We start from the raw sequence: 17,923 nt of genomic DNA, 5'->3' as shown, positions 1-17,923 counted from the left end.
TGCCTGGCAGAAACTCGATTCTTGCATCAGCCGAGTCCGTATTCGCATTTAGCCCAATTACTCCCTCTGCACGTACCCACCTTGCTCGCCATTCTTCCCTCTCTCTGTTCATCATGTTCCTCTCACCCTTTTTCTCTTTTTTTACCTCCCCGCCGGTTCTCTTTCTCTTCTCTCGATGCACTGTAATCAGCCTTCTAGACAAGACACGACGACTCACGTTATACTTACACACTTTCAGCCCTGAATTCTTTCGCGTGCCTTTCCAATACGAGAGACTGCATCAAAGTTGCATCAGCCGATTCCTCGGTCCAGCTACGCGATATATCCACCTGCAGCCACCTAACGGTTGGCTACTTTTTCTTATTTCCCTGATCGATCTTTTCCATCTCCTTCCTCGTCCCGTTCGTTTCGATCGGTTATGAAATCATCGAAACTCCCCATCCACGACTCGCTGATTTCGTAACGCGTCTCCCGACTATCGCACAAAAAGGCGAAACGACATTGTTCGCGCAATTACGAGACACGATACCTGCTACAGTCTTGATTTTCAACGGAATATTACGCTTGGGTGTATCGAACTACGTTCGAGGACCAACCGGGTGCAAGGACGGCCGATTCTACTGCAACTACAGCCAGTCACCGACTATACTTTATTCGATCGGTTGACTTATCATCGCTTCGGTGCCTTCTGTGCTCGATTTTCGACAAAGAAGTTATTATCGCGCTATGTTTCGATAAAGAAGCGGGTACGATAGGTGAACAAGTTGCAGCTTCAAAGAAGAAGGACGACAAAGAGACGTTTTTTGTAGCTGCAGGACCTTTGGTCGACTCTTTTCGGAGAGGAGAGGTTCGTGCCGCTAGCCGAAACAACTAAAAGGGACCAAAACGAACGGACAACCGAACCGGATCGTCGGCGGAGAAGAACGCGATGAAGATGAAGAGGAAAGGAGAATGGCGGAGAAGCTCGGACCGTTGGTGAAAAAGAAGAAAAATGATTGGATCGACAGGGAAGAACCAACACCGTCATAAAAGAATGAACTACGGAGCAACCCGAGTATACGAGAGGGAGAGAGAAAATGAGAACACTAGTGGAAAATAAGAAAAAAAAATAGCAGGGGTCTCGGTCACGCGAGACGTCATTTTTCTTCAATTCCATCATGTTTAGATGCTTTTGTAGGAACAATTTTGACACTGGCGTTCCATGTATATGTATAAACCCTCGTTCATAGGTATTAGGACGCTCTGCTCGTATTAGATGTTATAATTCGTTTCTCAAGTCCGGGTATTAGGCGATCTATTGAAATCTCGCACGGAATGAGTCTAAAACATTTATAAATTACATATATCGTTTGGCAATATTATGATTGTGATTTGAAATATTGAAATCGAGCAGTTTACTTATTTTGGTCTGCATCGGAGCGGACGCGAATCTTCCTAAAATTTTTTCATTTGGAAAAAGAGCTTGTTCTTCCCTTTTATTCGACGCTGCTTTTCAGTCAGTTTGTACAAGTTTCGAATATCGGCAAACTTCACTGTTGGCTAAAGGCATCTTATAATCGATCGACAGGCTTTGCCACGATCGGATTTTCATTTCAAAGAACGAGCCAATGTATGCCTCTCTAGAAATTTCCGATCAACATGATAACGAGATTGCGCGTATATCGTATCACCTGTAGAATAGGAAACGGCGGCTGCGCCGCTCGCAGGAGTACTCGTAATTTCATTTGCTGGAGGAAAGCATTTCTCTCTCTATTTCTCTGCAGCCCTTTTCCGATTAGCGATAAAAACGAAATCAGGCTAACGGGGGCAACGTGATTTCCGCCGCGAATCCAATCGAAGATATTTTTCGAGGACACCAAAAGTTTTTACCGAATTTTACTACCTCGAACGTAATATCGAGTTATGAGTTTAATATCTTTTTTATGGAAGAAAAATCGAAGACAATTTTTGAAATAGAACAACCTCCACGTATCCTTCAAAGTCTAAAAATAATTTCCGAAGATAGATTTTCGAAGGGAGAAAATTTCATTCGTAAAATTTATAGTTTCCAGAGTGAGCGAAATTTCCAAATATCGAGAGGTGTTTATTACGGCCGAAAAGGTATCGAGTAGCTTCGATAAAGCAGTAACTTTGCTACATAAATATTCAATGCCAGAATACCAATGTATCAACGCTCTTTGCCAGACTCTAAACTAGTTTTAGCTGGGATTATGTTTTATCTCGGAAGACATCGTGGTCTGTGATTCGTGTGTCCTAGGTCTAAAGGGTCGACGTTTCATCCGTCTCACCGTCAGACGAATTTCAATATTCCCGCATCGCGCTTCCGTGTAAAATCCCTCTGTTACACGGCGTTACGTGACAATACGCTGTATCTTTGTTAAATCAAAAATACACAGCTGCTATAGTTGAAATAATTCACGCGTGCATCGATCGAGATATGTGTGACTATACGATAGAGAAATTCCATACAATTCATATTTCAGACTGCTCCGATGGCTGTCGCGTCACCTGTAGATCGGACTTTACGTATGCGACAACCTCTTCCGGCGGAAAATTAAATCAGCGACCGCTCCGAATTATCCAGCCTAGCGAAAAACCCGTGAACGCTCGCGTTTAAAAATCACTTTTCGCAAAGTTACGCATTTATACTTTGACATCGTTCTCGCAATCTTGCTAACAGAATGTTGCTAAGTTTCGAGCAAAGAAACGATCGGGACTCGTTTGTACCGTTACCAGACATCAGTCGGCAAGTCACGGTGACATCGAAACATCGATCTTACAAAGAGCCTGAAGAACGTAATTTCCTATCCTCTGCATCGTATTCTCGTACCTGTGTAAGAATTGGACGTTTTAAGTTTGTTTTATAGTTATGAGATGCAAAGTATATGTGCGAAATTTATATAATTAAACGAGAGTTTCGTTTAAATTGAAATTAGATCAGTTGAAATGGTATGGACGAAATGGGATATATAGACGAACGGTTTTATCTTTTCGATGGAATTAAACTCATCGTGTTATTACCGTTTACCAGAGCAATTCTGCACTGGAAGTTCGAAACTGGATATCAAACGTTCCGTGCATGCTACGTAACAATGTTTAACCACTCTTGATGGAATTTCACAGGACGTATTAGTAATAAGTAGGTATATGCATGCATATGTATTTATATGCTGAGCGTTAGATAGAAGACGCGAATAGGAACGCGTTACATAATTCAAATTGTTCCGGAAGGAAAAGAAGCTAAACGAAGGGTACTCGTGCGAAGTAAAGTAAAATGGTTTTACTTTTTCATATTTTTGCTGTAGTATATTCACCTATCGATCGCGTTTCGTTCACGCCTCGCGATACTCTGCCAGCGTGTCTAGAATATTATCCGAAAAATGAAAAGGCGATATCGCGATTCGTTTGATTCTTTGCTATTTCCATTGTTTTGCGGAGAAACCCGGCCAATGTTTTTGCGAAATATCATTAAACGCGAAGAACGAAAGTGTTCGAGAAGCGGAGAGAATAAATTACATTTGACATTTCTTGCATTTGTGCGGCAGCGAACGTGTTGTTCGTTTGTTAGCTTGTTTTTATTCGCGTCACAGATGTTTCCTCCGAGGAACGAATGGGAATCTCAGTTCTATGATACTCTGTGAACTTTCTTCGCACAGATATAGATATCTTCGGTCTTTGGGCGATCGAATTACGATCGGATTCAGAAATTTTATTTTTCCAACCAGAGTGTCACGTATACGCACATGCTACGTCGGATAAATAGTTCAAATTATTATTAACAAAACATTTGATTATCATTAAATACAGAAGCATCAGACGGTAGTTAACAAACTTTGTTATTAGAATTCACTCACGTTTCATAATTTTACTAAAGGAGTGAAATTTTTGAATGGCCTTAATTTGATAGCAAGGAACTGTACTTGCTGTTTGAGTATCCGACATTGTCGATCATGCAGAAATAAATGGAGGCAAACGTGCAGAGGCAGATCTCGATAAATTTTCGCCAAGCGTGTTCCGAGGACGGAGCAAAAAGTTGTAGCGGCTTCTGCTCGAAGAACATTATGCCGACAGTTTCTCTTGCCAATCATTTCGCGACGCGAGCCGCCGCCGCGCTGCGCCGAGCCGCGTGACGCAGAACGGTGGCCTCGTCGGCTTCTCCCTTTTCTTTCGAGCTTTTTCCTTCTCGAAGAACGAATCGCTACCTCATCGATATTCGATGCTTTTGACACAGCTCTCTTACCGTTCCCTCGCTATTGTTTTCTCTCGATGGCGCGGTAAATTTCTTCGCCAATACTCTGGACAGTTTCAACCGCATTTTCTCTTTCGAAAGTATCTCGTTCGATCTTCAGTCCCCTGAATATTCTGATTGAAATGTCGTTTGAAACGTTTACATTATACGCAATTCCGCCAGACGGTGTGTCTAATTGTTCAAACTTTTATTTCATTAAAATGAGTTCCGCAATGAAAATTTCGCAATTGTACATTGCGATACAAACAGTCTCGATTAGTGTATAGTAAATAGTATTCTCTCATGCGATTTCAAGTACTAACCGTTCTCTTGGAATTGGATCGAACTCCAATATTCACGAAGATAGAATAGCAGCTTCCAATAGTCGCTTTGCTTATTCTTCTCGTCCATTCTCGGTGTCTAAATAGATCTAAACATTTACCTTCTGTCTGCCTATTTTTTTCTATCGCACACTAGTTTCTGTTTTAAAGCAACGTCATTCGATATTTTTTAACGTCTTCTTAATTTCACGTTCAATTTTCTAAAATTTGTATAAAGAAGCGGAAGAATGTGGGACAGCGGCAGGCGAGTTAAATCGTGTTAGAACTTCCGAGGATCGTTGTCATGGGAGATAGAAGGGCCAAGTTCGATTTTAGTAAGTTCACGAAGACCACCTTCCATGAAATTAGAGCTTCGACCGCAGTGCGCTTACCTCTTATCCATGCGTGGTTCGCATAAATTGGCATGTACAAATAAAATCTCATAATTCCGAAGAGAGCGGAGCAAAAAACTGGTTTGATTAATCTCTGGGTTTGATTGCAAAGCTACGCATTCAGCCAGGATCAGATGAGATCCTTTTGCGCCGTTTTGCGAAGGGAAAAAGAACAGATAGAAAAAATAGGACAAGAATAGAGCAGGGACGAATATTATAGGGAAAATATTGAAAAGAGGGATAGCATGGCGTGAACCGCGAATGCGTGAAAATAATCTTTATCCTTTCGGCGGGGATCCGGTTCGGAAGCGGAACCGGAATCCAGCAACGGGGAAGGGGATGAAAACGGGGATGGGGATGCGCATGTACACGACAGGGAAGCGGAATAAACTCTGTGTGGACGCGCTCACATCGCGGCGCACAGTCTTCTCGATAGCACGTTTCCACGTAGCTCTCCTTCGGAATCTTCGGCTTCGTTTATTCGTTCGGAAAGTTCGCAGGCCGCTCTTCTCCGACGAGTTTTCAACTTTTTTCTGGTCCTTCGTCTCGAAATGGCAGCTGGTTAGACAGTTTGCAACGATTCTATAATCTTTCCGATTCATCGAGCATAACGTTGACGGTTTCTCGTGGTATAGTCACGCGTCACATGTCATTGAAATTGAGGATCGCGGCAGCGCGTTTCGCGAGTGAAAAAGCTTGACATTGCGGAACATCCATCGTGCATCGACCGTCCCACCGAAGATTACGATCGAAGAAAACATTTCAGTTTTGTTGGATTTCGTGCTGCGCTGGGCAGCAAGAATGTCATTCTTCAGAGGGTTGTGGAAGAGCAGCTCTAAACACAAGAGTAAGCTCCTCTCCCATCATCTTTTAAACACTTCAGTTGCTCGCTATTTTCATTCTCGCTTTCGATGCAAATTTATACACGCAGGCAGCTTTCGTTCTGTTCTGTTTCTGTTTCCAGCGATAGTATTCCTAATCAATGTTAAATTTAAAACGGATACGGGAGCCAGAGTTCATGGTTTTCGATAAGCTATGCGTTATCGTGTTTAGAATTATGTACATGCGTGCTAATTTCTTTCTGTTTATTAAATATCGTAATCATATTCTCTTTCATTAAGACGTTCTCAAATGACCGTATGCCAATGGATAGATTATGAAAGTTTTCATTTTCAATTAAAAATTATTAAGGATTATCCGTTACATATCTATCTTTAATAAAATGCGCAGTTTCTCGACTGCGTAACGTTCGATTATACACAATCTTGGATTGTTAAGTTCGTTATCAAAGAAACAGAAGTATCGTTTTAAGGGAATTTTTTCATATGCCCAGTTAGCAGTTCGAAAGGTCACAGTACGTGTGCGTATAATCGAAATTCTAGTCGGATGCGATAATCGATGAAATTGCATTTTCTTGGTTGGCGGACAGAGGAAGCTTATTTACTGGAAGTTATTAGTTGCTCGGAAGATTAACGGTAACACCGTGCAGCTGCAAAATGTCGGGAAGCGATAACAGAGAGGAGGCAGCGGCGGCAACGCGGCAGTTAACGCGATTATTCGCAATAAGCGGCGTAATAGAGAGCCGCGTTTAAGATTATGGTAATGCATACCGGTTCGTGTTATAGGCGCAATGTGACCCCCTTCAGAGCACTGATTATTGATCATAAAATTTGCATAATCTCGTGGCACAGGCCGCATCTCGATGCGACGATCAAAGAATGCCAGTCCATGCTCGATTTTCACTCGAATCCCGCTATCTCTTTCTATCTCACCCTATCGTTGTCGCGCACAACACGACATCCTATCATCTTAGACTCCAAAAAGACCATCTCTCGTTCTGATCAACTAAAGAATGCGAGATGCTTGCAAAAATTTTCTCTCGAAAGTTAGCTCGAATGGTCGGACGTTTTCGCTTCTAGGGGTTTAACTTTCAATTTTCAAACGCGCGAGATCGAATCCTTCGGCAGTAGAACATCCCTTTCGTTGCATTGGTGCACGCGAACCTCATAATTTGTTTTATCGATCGCTTCGCGAATTCGTACTTCGTATTCGGTATACAGTTTGAAAAGGAAAAAAAAAAAAAAAAAATTCTACGTTCGATGTTGCGATATAAAGGAACGAAATTAACCATCATAAAATGTAATCGTAAAATAACAACACGGAATACCGATTTCACGGAAATCTGATTTTGTAATGATGCTTGTTTGAGAATGTTTCGTTCTTTTATGCGATTTCGCGAGAGATTTTACCAAAGTGCTTAAGATGAAACCTTTATCAACGATTCGCATTATACTGACAAGTGGTGGTAGTTAACGAAAGTAAATTTTGTTCAACGAAACAACAGCAGAACAGAAGTTACACGCAACTCGATTCTTGTTGGATCTTCGGTTTCCTCTTCGAGTCGTGTCTGAATCCGCATCAAGATTGTGCGAAACGTACAAAGCGTGGAACACGGTTGTGTTAATGCGATATGAAACTTTTATATCCGCGTATAAATCGTGAATCGTAAACAACGGTGCTCGTAATTTTACGTCGTTATACAAACAGAACATCGTGACAAATTAAAATGGGCCGCGTGTACCACGCTGGCGATGCCAATTCATTGTCAACGTAAGTACATCCGTGGAATGAATTCTTTGCGGCGTCCGCGTTATATAATTATGACAAAACGATTAATGGCGAACCTTAAATTAATTTCAATTTGAAGGCGCATTTTAATTAAAGCGCGGAGAGAAACAAGTTTGCATTTGTAGAGATGCACGGAGGACTATGCACATCGAGAATACGCTGATTAAGTTCGAGAGAGCGAACCAGTGGTAATGAACTTGTCGCGCAGCAAATTGCGCGCGTAACGATTAACAAGAGACGAGAATCGCCTCGCCTCGCTCGCTTTGCCTCGCCCCGCCTCGTTTCGATGGCGAATCGACGTGATCGGATTAAATTTTACGACGATCAATGACAGAAGAAAATTACCGCTGATGGAGCTGCGTCGAATTTGTGTCCAGCTCATTATATTTATTCGTTACACCCGTTGATTATCTACAAGACGTTCCTTCTATCGTCTACCAACGATGTAAACTGTTGGATGTTTTTTCGCGCAGACGATACGCCCTTTTACTGCTTATTTCGCGATTTCACAAGGTTCGCAAATTTTTCGATTTTGTGCGAAACGCGGAATTAGTAGAAATTAATGAGACTCGGATAAAAATTCGTGGGAAGAATTCGCGGTCTGTTTACGAATTTCGGGAATCGAATGGAATCGGGGAAATTTGCAGCGAGGCGGCAGGTGCTTTTTGACGTCGAACCGATATTGAGCGCAACGAATACCAGTACTCGCGCCAGTCTATTCGTTCCCATTTCCCTGCAAAAGAGGAAGAGAGAACGGGCAGATCCATTTGTCTGACAAATTTATCGCGTGATCCTATAAAGGTCCACGTTTTAATTCGAAATGTTTCGCTGATGATAGATGCAAAATTATGCATGTATACGTGGTGGTTGACGTATCGCCGTAATGGATAAAATACTGCTAAAAAATCTCTACCGTTCTAATGTGATTTTATGCGATTACAGTGCAGAATGCTTTTAAAATTTGAAACATTGCGGATACCTATATAGGTACAATGGGATTCGAATTGTCGATATAGGTTGGTAACTTGGTATTCCGGGAAATACGTTAGGCGACAAACTTTTCCCAGTAGAAACTAAACTTTCGTTGCATCGTCTGAAAGTTTTGTTTCACCGTTCGCTTTTAATGCACGCGCACTTTTTAAAAGCTTCGATGCGACGCCGTTGCAATTTCCTTGCTATCAATGTAGAAGTTTTAATTCTCTCGGCGAATGAAACCTGTTACTGTCCTAGAGAGCAAAGTAAGAATCGGTGGAGACGAAAGGCTCGATCGAACTTACATTAAACACGAACGTTGCGCGATAATTGATACACGGGATCCGTATTTGCAATTAACGCTAAAGTAGGTTTCCCTGACTATCATAAATATTCATAGCGGTTGGTAGCAATTGAACGATTCGCGGATGTTAATGCAAATGACCTTGCCACTGCGACCGCTGCGAGTTTAAATTTGCCGGCCGACAATGATTTACAAGCTTTAGCAAATCTATGCGTTTCGTTAACTCATCGAGCGATCGCATCTTAAATATTTGACTTTCGATCGCATTAAGAATTTATACAGTGTCATCGTGTCGATATGGACAGCCGCGAAGAGTAGAATGAGTATTCGACGCTTCGTACGAGCGGTTTAAGTGCCATTAGGTTCCATTGAATTTCGTTTGTCTCGCAAATTAATCCCCATTGACATTGTCTTCTGCTTGGCATTAATATAGTTGCGAGAATGCCCATAGGGGACGAATCAATGATAATAATTATCTTCTACGGAGATTCGTCGATGATTATCAGTCACGGATCTTTCGCGTAATTTGTTTTTCATGTCGCTCTTGTAATTGTTACAGCGAACGAGCGAATAATTTATATTTAAGATGAATTTTACTCAGACTCGTGCTTCGTATTTTAATCATTTCCGGCTGTAATCGAGCAGCATCCAAGAGAAGCTTATCATTTCCTGTAATGTGGCAAATGTCAGCAACGTTTCCAGGGTCGAGTTACCTCTGACACAAATACACGACCGTGTCGTGATGAAATTGCTATTGTGCTAGTGTTTGCACCCGACGCTACCTGTCCGCGCGACTGCCGTTTCTAATGGAACAACAGCATTTGCTGCTTCGCATTGAGATAAGGATCGATCGGTTGGCACTATCCTCTAAGATAAAATCAATCATTGGACCAACTAAATGCATGCATAAACTCTCGAATAATTTAAACGAGCTCTAGTTTTATGAAAAAGGACACGAAGATCATCGTGGAGGACTAGAACTTATTGAAATTTTGGGAAAATAGAAGGTCACGTTATGCATGAGATTTTATTCCAGTTGTCCGTTTGGAGAGCCAAGATAGAGGGCGAACGGCTCGAAGGCCGATTTAAATACAAATTAAATGGCAATCCCCCACACCGCTGCTATCGGTATCTCTTGGGTTTTTGTCGAGATTTCTAGCATGGAAATTCGATTTGCCACGATTAACTACACTCGTGGGATTCGTCAATACACGTCGACTATGTATACTTCTTCTCCATTTTCCGTTAGCAAAAATGAAAAAATAGGGCAGAGAAAAAAAAGAAGCATGAAGTGAGAAAAAACTTAGTTCGGAAAGATTATTTGATTTTATTTTGCAAAACTGAGAAAAGCAATTTGATAAGTTAGTAAGGTAAATATAACGTGAAAAATAAAGGAAAAAGGTTTATCGAAAATAAACTTCCGCATCGCTGATAGATCAAAGGCAGCTTGTTAAAACGCGTACGTCAAATAGACGTACTTCTTTCGTTATTCGATTCAATTCCGTACTTTCCATTTGGTCGTGTAAAAGCATTCTTTGCAGCGGCGCACGTAGGTATCGACGACGACAACGAGCTCGCGATAATAAGCATAGAGAGATGAAAAAATTCGATCCAAGATTGGAGCGCTGTTGAAAGAGGTGGTCGCGTTTATCAACCAATACACATCAACCTTATTCGAAAGATCATGGGTTTTGGATTCCAGCCAAACCGATTTTCCGTTGACTTCCTGTCAACCCTACACACTTCCAATGCAAATTTTATCATTTATTCGCTCCTTGCAATTTACGTCTGTCTGCCATCAAGAAAAACGTCCACAATCTCCCTTAAAATTTTCCTCTATTTTTCTCGTAAAATTGATTTTATAATTAAACAATCATTTAGATTCGATTCAGGTGATAGGAAATCGTTTGTTTGCTTGGTTAAACAAACTCGTTTGTTTTCCATCTACGTCGATTTTAAGATGATTTCTGTTTCGCGTTTTCACGATTCTATTACGAACCGCGCGCTCTTGAATCGTATGTGCTATTTCTCGCACAAAATGATTACTTTTCTTCACACTTTTTCGCAACCGACAGTTTTCTTTGATTAGCGTGCATTACCAGTCCCCGAAATGGGAAACTTTTCAGAGGGAAATGAATTTCACACGAAAGCTGTGCCACAGCCTCAGAGTCGATGAATGGGAGGTAAGCGGAAAAAGAGGGCGAAAGAAAGCCAGCAGCCACTGGTGACGAAAATTCTAAAGCTAGTCATCGCTCTCAGGAGTTTCGACGATTCGTGATTTACGATCGAAATTGCGATCAGGACACGTTTAACTTTTGTCAGTAAGATTAAGCGTATTTCGCACGAGCGTTTAGTTCTGTTAAACGAAATTAGTTTCACGGTTAAGCGTTTCCCTTTACGTGCATTCTCATCGCATACATTTCGTCAAGCTTGATTTCACGAACATTTGGTATAAGGGCGTGGAAAGTAAAAGAAAACAGTGTAAATAAGTACTGTTGTAGATATAGTTACACAGAATTAACATAGAGTAAAAATTAATACAAAAAAAATAAAATAAAATAATACGATAAATCCATCGGCTGAAGTATATTCTATAGATACAATGTTTCTTTTTGATTTAAAACATTCAATGCGTAATAACCACTCAAATAGCACGATTGTACATACAGAAACTGTTGACAAGGTACTTGTGTATTCCAGAGAGCTCCCTTCGGTACCGACATTAATGATTTACGGTTCGGTTCTCTGGTGGTTATCTAAAATCGATTCTTGCGTAAATAATCTATCAACGATAAAGCATCATCGTTGTTTTAAGGATGATGTATATGTAAATGGTATTGCTTGCAATGGGAAATATCATCAACCGCGGTTAATCATAATTGTACGTAATTCAAGTTGAGCGATAATACCGAAGATTGATTAACGACTGCTTGAGCATTGTAATTGCGAGCAAATAGCTGAACGCGTACGTCGATAAAGCGCAATATCAAACCTTGGACAGATCGTTAATCATAAAAAGGAAAGGAAATTAACGAGCATGGTAGATAAGATGAAGATCGCTTGAACTCGTAGTTATTCGTCGGGGCTCGTTAAACGTTTACATTTGCCGTGTGGCCCGGAAACACATTCCACACTTGTCAGTTTCTGTAGATTTTTCTAGATTTATAGTTTCGGTTTCGAAAGAATAAAGTAGAGAGAATGCACGGAACCTCGGGATGGTAGTTAGGCGCGAACCAACAAGAATAACGACTCGTATAAACGTTTTCACGAGTAACTGAGACGACTTAGGTAATGGCTTTCGTATAGCGTTGCGATTCCGTATTTTCTTGTTTAATCGATCGTTAGAAAAAAGCAGTTTTCGGTACCTGCGATTTTGTTCCGTGCGAAAAGCTGCACGTAAGCGTATCTAAAATTTATTTATTTCATTTAAATTTATTTAATTTATTAACTATCTATATGTATGCAGTTTAAAATTTATTTAATTTATTAACTATCTATATGTATGCAGTCGCTCCATCTTGAATTATCTTTATTAAGATTTCAGAAGTGCCTACGGTTACCTGAACTCGCGTATTTTTGCATACGTGAAACGGTAACTGATGACTATTAATTACACATTATCATTTATCTTACATACACCAACAACGAATAAGTTTAGATTCGTGATGAAACTAGGGATTGGTGCCATTCTGGGGATAATCCATTCGTTGTAATAGGATTCGTCACGGGCTGTTCAGCTCTAACATAACCATTCCCTGCTTCCCTTAGGATTAGTTTCGACGAAGTTACGTAGCCACCCTCCCTTCCCACGCCAACCTTTCTGGCGTCTGAACACGGTTAATAAGACGACAGCGCAAGCGACGAAGGCCGAGGATCGAAGATTCATAGGTTACCGGGGAAACCTGGAAAATTTCAGGGGTGACTTGTCGGTGGAAGCTTTCCCCGAGCTCCGAATTCAGGCATTTGGCAAACGGAAATTAACCGTGTACGATAAAGCAAAGTATTGGAAATGATCTCCACTCTGACAGACTAATTAGCCGCCTATGGTGATTCAGCGTTTAATTCAATTTCTAAAATATGTGGAAATTTATATGTGGAAGCTAGAAGCAGATCCTTTCTTTCCACGAGCTCGATAGAATTACACGACGGGAGAACGTAAGAGACAAAGCTCTACTCCTCGCGGCGACGTATAATATTTTTAAAATCAAATCCTCTTATGATTCTATACGTTTATTATGAACTGGTTTATAATAGAACTCTCTTTCAAATACATATATTGCAGAATCTTCTTTCACGATACGGACATTCACTCCAACTTAATCTCATTCACTGAAACATTCGCGTTATAATATATGATCCTCTTATGATATTAATAGAGTGGAAGAACGTATCACAGTGTACAGTATAATCTTTCTCCTAACTGATTTAACTTGTATGATGTTCCTTAACGTAAAAATTACGTAAAGTGCAACTGCGAATTAAAGCTTCATACATGGCTGCTCTACCGAATTTCAATTTTTAACGTTACTTTGCTTTTGACTACGAGCCTCGATGCTTTCCAATATGTTGATACTTACGTTTGAAAAAATATATTATCAAATTATGTAAAATGGCATTTAATTTCATTCACCGCGTCACCGTATCTGGTAATTGCTCGCTGCACTGATTGGTTTATCGTAAACGGCTACAACGTTAATTTTGTTCCGTCGTGCATGTCAGCGGAAATTTCAATAACAAGTACCCACTTATCTTCCATGGACGAATTACTATTCCAATGGCAACGACTCTCCACTCTGAACTGTTGAGAATAAGCCTGTGGATATAGGAGCAAACTGCTTTCCATCAACCAGACATTTCTTTTCCGTTATTTTTATGTCAATATCAAACTCAATCGAGCTCGTTTGCATTCAAACGTTAAAAAGTTCAAGTCGAGGGTGTCTTTGTTTTAATATCAGAGAGCGGAAGGAGGAACAGTTTCGAGGAAGGGAAAACATGTCGACAAGATGTCTCCAAGGAGAAAGAAGAATAAAGTCAACCGCGTTCGGTTGTCATTTCGAACACACGATATTTTGCATGCAAATCGCGGTAAATGCGACCCGAAGCTGGAAGAGAGGAAGTCATTACTGGCGCTAAAATTACTTACGATGATTTTATATTTCTTCATCGCAAGTAATCTCGCATAAAGTGTCTTACTTCTTGGCAATTTAGACTTCGTTTAGACTGGGTCGATGTAACAGACGAGAAGAATCGCTGAATTTTAACACCGCTTGCCTTGATTGATACATACGACTCATTGAGAAATATAAAATGCAAATACATACAACTTTTTAAAGTTTCAAAAGTTCCGTTATAAATGTATATGACGCGTTCCAGAAAATTTCAGTGAAATTTCATCGAGTTTCATCGCGTCAGCGCAGCTTTCTGAGGTACATTTTATGTTACGTGTAATTACATTTTTCAGTATAACAGGCTGCGCGGTAGAAGAAACATCTAAAAAGGTAGCGAATGAAAATTTGAATTATTGACACCGCGACGATAAAAAGACGATTAATATTCAGGCAACTGGAAAGTAGATTCTACGCTGACAGACAATAATGACGTTAATTGGAAATTTGCTCGTTCGAACGAAAAGTTCAGTTGAAAAATAGAAATAAAAGGTCCTAAGGGAGGAACGCGTCCAAGTGACGGTGGAAAGGAATCTTTTCTCCCAGGTGCCCCACCAGAAAAAGAAGTCGTTTCGAGCTGCTGAGTGACGTTGTTGCTATCCTTTTCGTCCACTACAGTCTCCGATGGCCCTTTCGTTCGAATGTCTTTCGTCTCTCCGAACAAAGAAGAATAATTGACACTTTTTCCGAAGAAAAGTGTCCGAAGCTTTTCGGAGGAGCCTGGAAAAAGCAAAATTTCACGGACGTGATCGGGACCTACTTTTCTTCTCTTAATGCCGATTCGTTTCTGAAATATATCTCGAGCAAGATTTTAGTCGACGAAGATTGAAGCGACAACTGTTCGTGCATTCTAATAAAACACGTTAATGAAGTTCATTAGCTGGTCATAGAAATATGGGCAAGCTCATTTGCAATTTCATCCTCCACTTTCTGTCTGCGAAAGCTTTCCCAATTATCTTGCAACGTACGTTCAATTACCTGACTACAGAGGGAGTGACATAATTGTAACTGTTCTTCGAGATCCTAATGATCTGACCGAGTCGATTGAAACCAGGAAGTTAAAGAAAGGAAAAGGAATACGCGCAAAGAGATAATAACCCCGAGCAAATAGAGTGGTTCTTGTTTTCTCGAGCAGCGGAGGAGAACAACGCAAAGTTGGGTGAGAGAATTCTTCTTATCGTGTTTTCAGTTTAATATTAAAAATGCTAAAACTTTTGCCCCGAGAAAGTTTATCGGCTTGTTTCTATCTGACTGGTACATATCTGGTAATAATTATTTGTATAGTAGCGAGATTGTTTGCGAGGTCCGGACGCAATTAGTCGGCTCGGTAACGCAACTTTAAAAAGTTGTCGGTGCAAGTATACCGGAATTGGTGGCGTGTCCCTACCTTTCGCTGCCTTTTGTTCCCTTCGCATAATCAAGGAAAATGTACCTCCGACGTATCTTCTACCTTGGAAAACCAGCCCAACCAGCCATTATTCTTCTTCGCGTAACCGCGGAAACCCAACAAATTAATGTTCCAAGACGAAAACGCCGCATGACTTATCGCGAACCGTGAACTCTCGCGATAGAAGCCAAGTTATCTTTCGATATTGTTGATTTCTTACCGGTTGGCTTGGTCTCGCAAAGGTTTGGAGGAGTAGAAAAACATAAGGAAACAACAAGGAGAAAATTGTTGGAATGGTAACTATGATTTATGTAAAGGGATAAATATAACTAGTCCTCTCTAATCATAGCAGTCTTTAGACTTAAAGATATGGTAGCACGTCTTCCTATTTGCTGGAAATAAAGATCTCGAGTTTACCGAAGCTAGCTTTCCCAAGCTTTGAGGATTTTCACTCCTATCCCTTTTGCTGCTTCCAAAAAGGGCGGTCACCTAAACTCCTCGCTATGAAAGCTTCCGTTTATGCCTTGATTATACTTTAATGGTCGAACCGTTAACACCGCATAATGCACAGGATAAACTCAGTGCATGGTTTGAAGATTATTTCCGCGATATTTTTGAGGAACGCGATACATCCTGCTTAATCGTGAACTCAATTTGCTATTACATTACTGTATAGGTACAAATTCGAAAAAAGACAAAAATTTGTTAGTACCAAATCTGTTGATAGTAAATCCTTTCCGAATGTTTCATCGTTAAGGGACTAAAATATCTTACTTCTCTTTTCTGTAAGCCTATTAGAAGCAAGTTACATATATCGACGTTATATTTACTGTAACATTGACAGCCTATTTCATTTTACCTGCTGTGTATTGTATAATAATTTATTCAATGTCGCCACTTCGTTAACATACAGCATCAGTGTATAATTCATAAGAGAATTATCTTTAATGAATATTTAACGGCCCGCTGGTGTTATCGGTTGTATGTTTTTATTAATACCGGCGTATTTTTAAATTAGACAACCGTGCCCTCGGCTTATAGTCGTGCTTGTTTCTTGTTAATCGATGCGACACGGTGCAGAGTTGATTTAGTAGCAGAGGTGTTGATATCGATGTGCATGAGACGGTGAAGATACGCATTATTATTAGGCATGAAATTTATTTTTCAATGTACGAAAGTAGATTGGGTTAGGTTTAACAATATGGAATCCTTTGTATCTTGTACATTAATTCTATATTAAAATATTTACAAATAAAAATATCGAATAAAATGATGAAGTCGTTGAAGATACATATGTATGTACGTGTATCTAAGATGTATGTATGTACATATATACATATTTATATATATCTGTCAGAAAAGGTACTACCTGAAGCTGGTTTTTGAAGAAAATGAAATGAAAGAGCTCTCTATACAGGTATACGCACATACACAGATGCTTCCATTTTGAACTTTTGTTGAATAGGAATCTTATGGTATATTGCGGCTGAAAAATACGAGAAACGAAGGGTTACTCGCTTCAATGTCAGCACTTCTTTCTTTGGGTATTTCCTGCTACTGTTAACAGATTCTATGGAGCAAAATATACGCCAGAATGAGAATAACGAATCTAGAAATATACATACGTATTTCAATAAAAAAAATTATACGTGTTTCTGAAATTATTTGTGTACACGGAACTGTTATTCGGTTAATTCTATCGAATCAGTCCACGTGATTAGTTTCGTTTGCATAATTCAGGGAATTTATGTATCTACCCAGGCATCAATTGAGAACGATCAATGTTGCATCGGTGATGCACGAATAAACAATGGTTGCAGGTATTAACGAATCGTAATAGGCGCTATCGCATTACCGTGGATACGAGTGTTACGGTGGTGTTTATTTATCGATTGTGGGTTGACGGAAAACAAGCAATGGTTTGCGGTTTTCTATAGGACGCGTTGTTCGAGATTAATACCGATCAGCGCATTGCTTCTTCTTTATTATGCACATCTTTCTAACTGTGTTTTCTCAGAAAGTTGTAAATTCAAATTGGCTTATAGTTAACTCTGTGAACAAGATTGCTTCAGTTGATAATGCAGTCGAAGGATTCATAACAAAAACGATCCTTTGTTGAATATTTTATGAAGTTTGAAGAAACTGCAGTATCTTATAGCACTATGATATACTATCAACTAGAACTTCTTTATGTATTTCCGACTTGTTGTAAGCTGGATTCAGGGTTTAAGGTATAGAAAATTATTCAAGTAATTCTTTTCTTATGGACTGTATTAAGCATTTCTTGGAAAATGGAGTAAGAAGCAACAAGGCTATGGCGATAAGCTGAAGTTCCTATCGAATGAATCAGGCCAGAAGTAAAAGAGAAGTAAATCCGATATCCAAGGGTCACGTGGATATCGTGGTAAAAGGCCTGGAAGAAGATTTAATTTGCGGCTCACCACTCAGTGGCCGGGCTAACGGAAAAGCTCGATTCGCTATTTTTCACCTTCCCTTATCGTTTTTTTTGTTCCAACAATTCGCAACG

General features: G+C 40.1%; 1 protein-coding gene across 3 annotated transcripts in view; it reads left to right on the top strand.

The window, feature by feature from the left end:
- Positions 1-17,923, top strand: part of LOC100651905 (low density lipoprotein receptor adapter protein 1-B) — a 33,817-nt gene that overhangs the window by 6,153 nt on the left and 9,741 nt on the right. Inside the window, exon 1 of one of the 3 annotated variants that reach the window (XM_012319244.3) lies at positions 5,334-5,787. The exons of the other annotated variants lie outside the window; for them this stretch is intronic. Coding sequence (XP_012174634.2) covers positions 5,742-5,787 — 46 coding nt within the window. The 5' untranslated portion in view covers positions 5,334-5,741. Of the gene's footprint in view, positions 1-5,333; positions 5,788-17,923 lie in introns of those variants that run through there. 3 annotated transcript variants of the gene reach the window in all.

Source organism: Bombus terrestris, chromosome 3 (assembly GCF_910591885.1).
Source record: "Bombus terrestris chromosome 3, iyBomTerr1.2, whole genome shotgun sequence".
NCBI classification, from domain to species: domain Eukaryota; kingdom Metazoa; phylum Arthropoda; class Insecta; order Hymenoptera; family Apidae; genus Bombus; species Bombus terrestris.
Note: the sequence above shows the minus strand (reverse complement) of the source record. Positions and strands in the feature narration are given on the sequence as shown.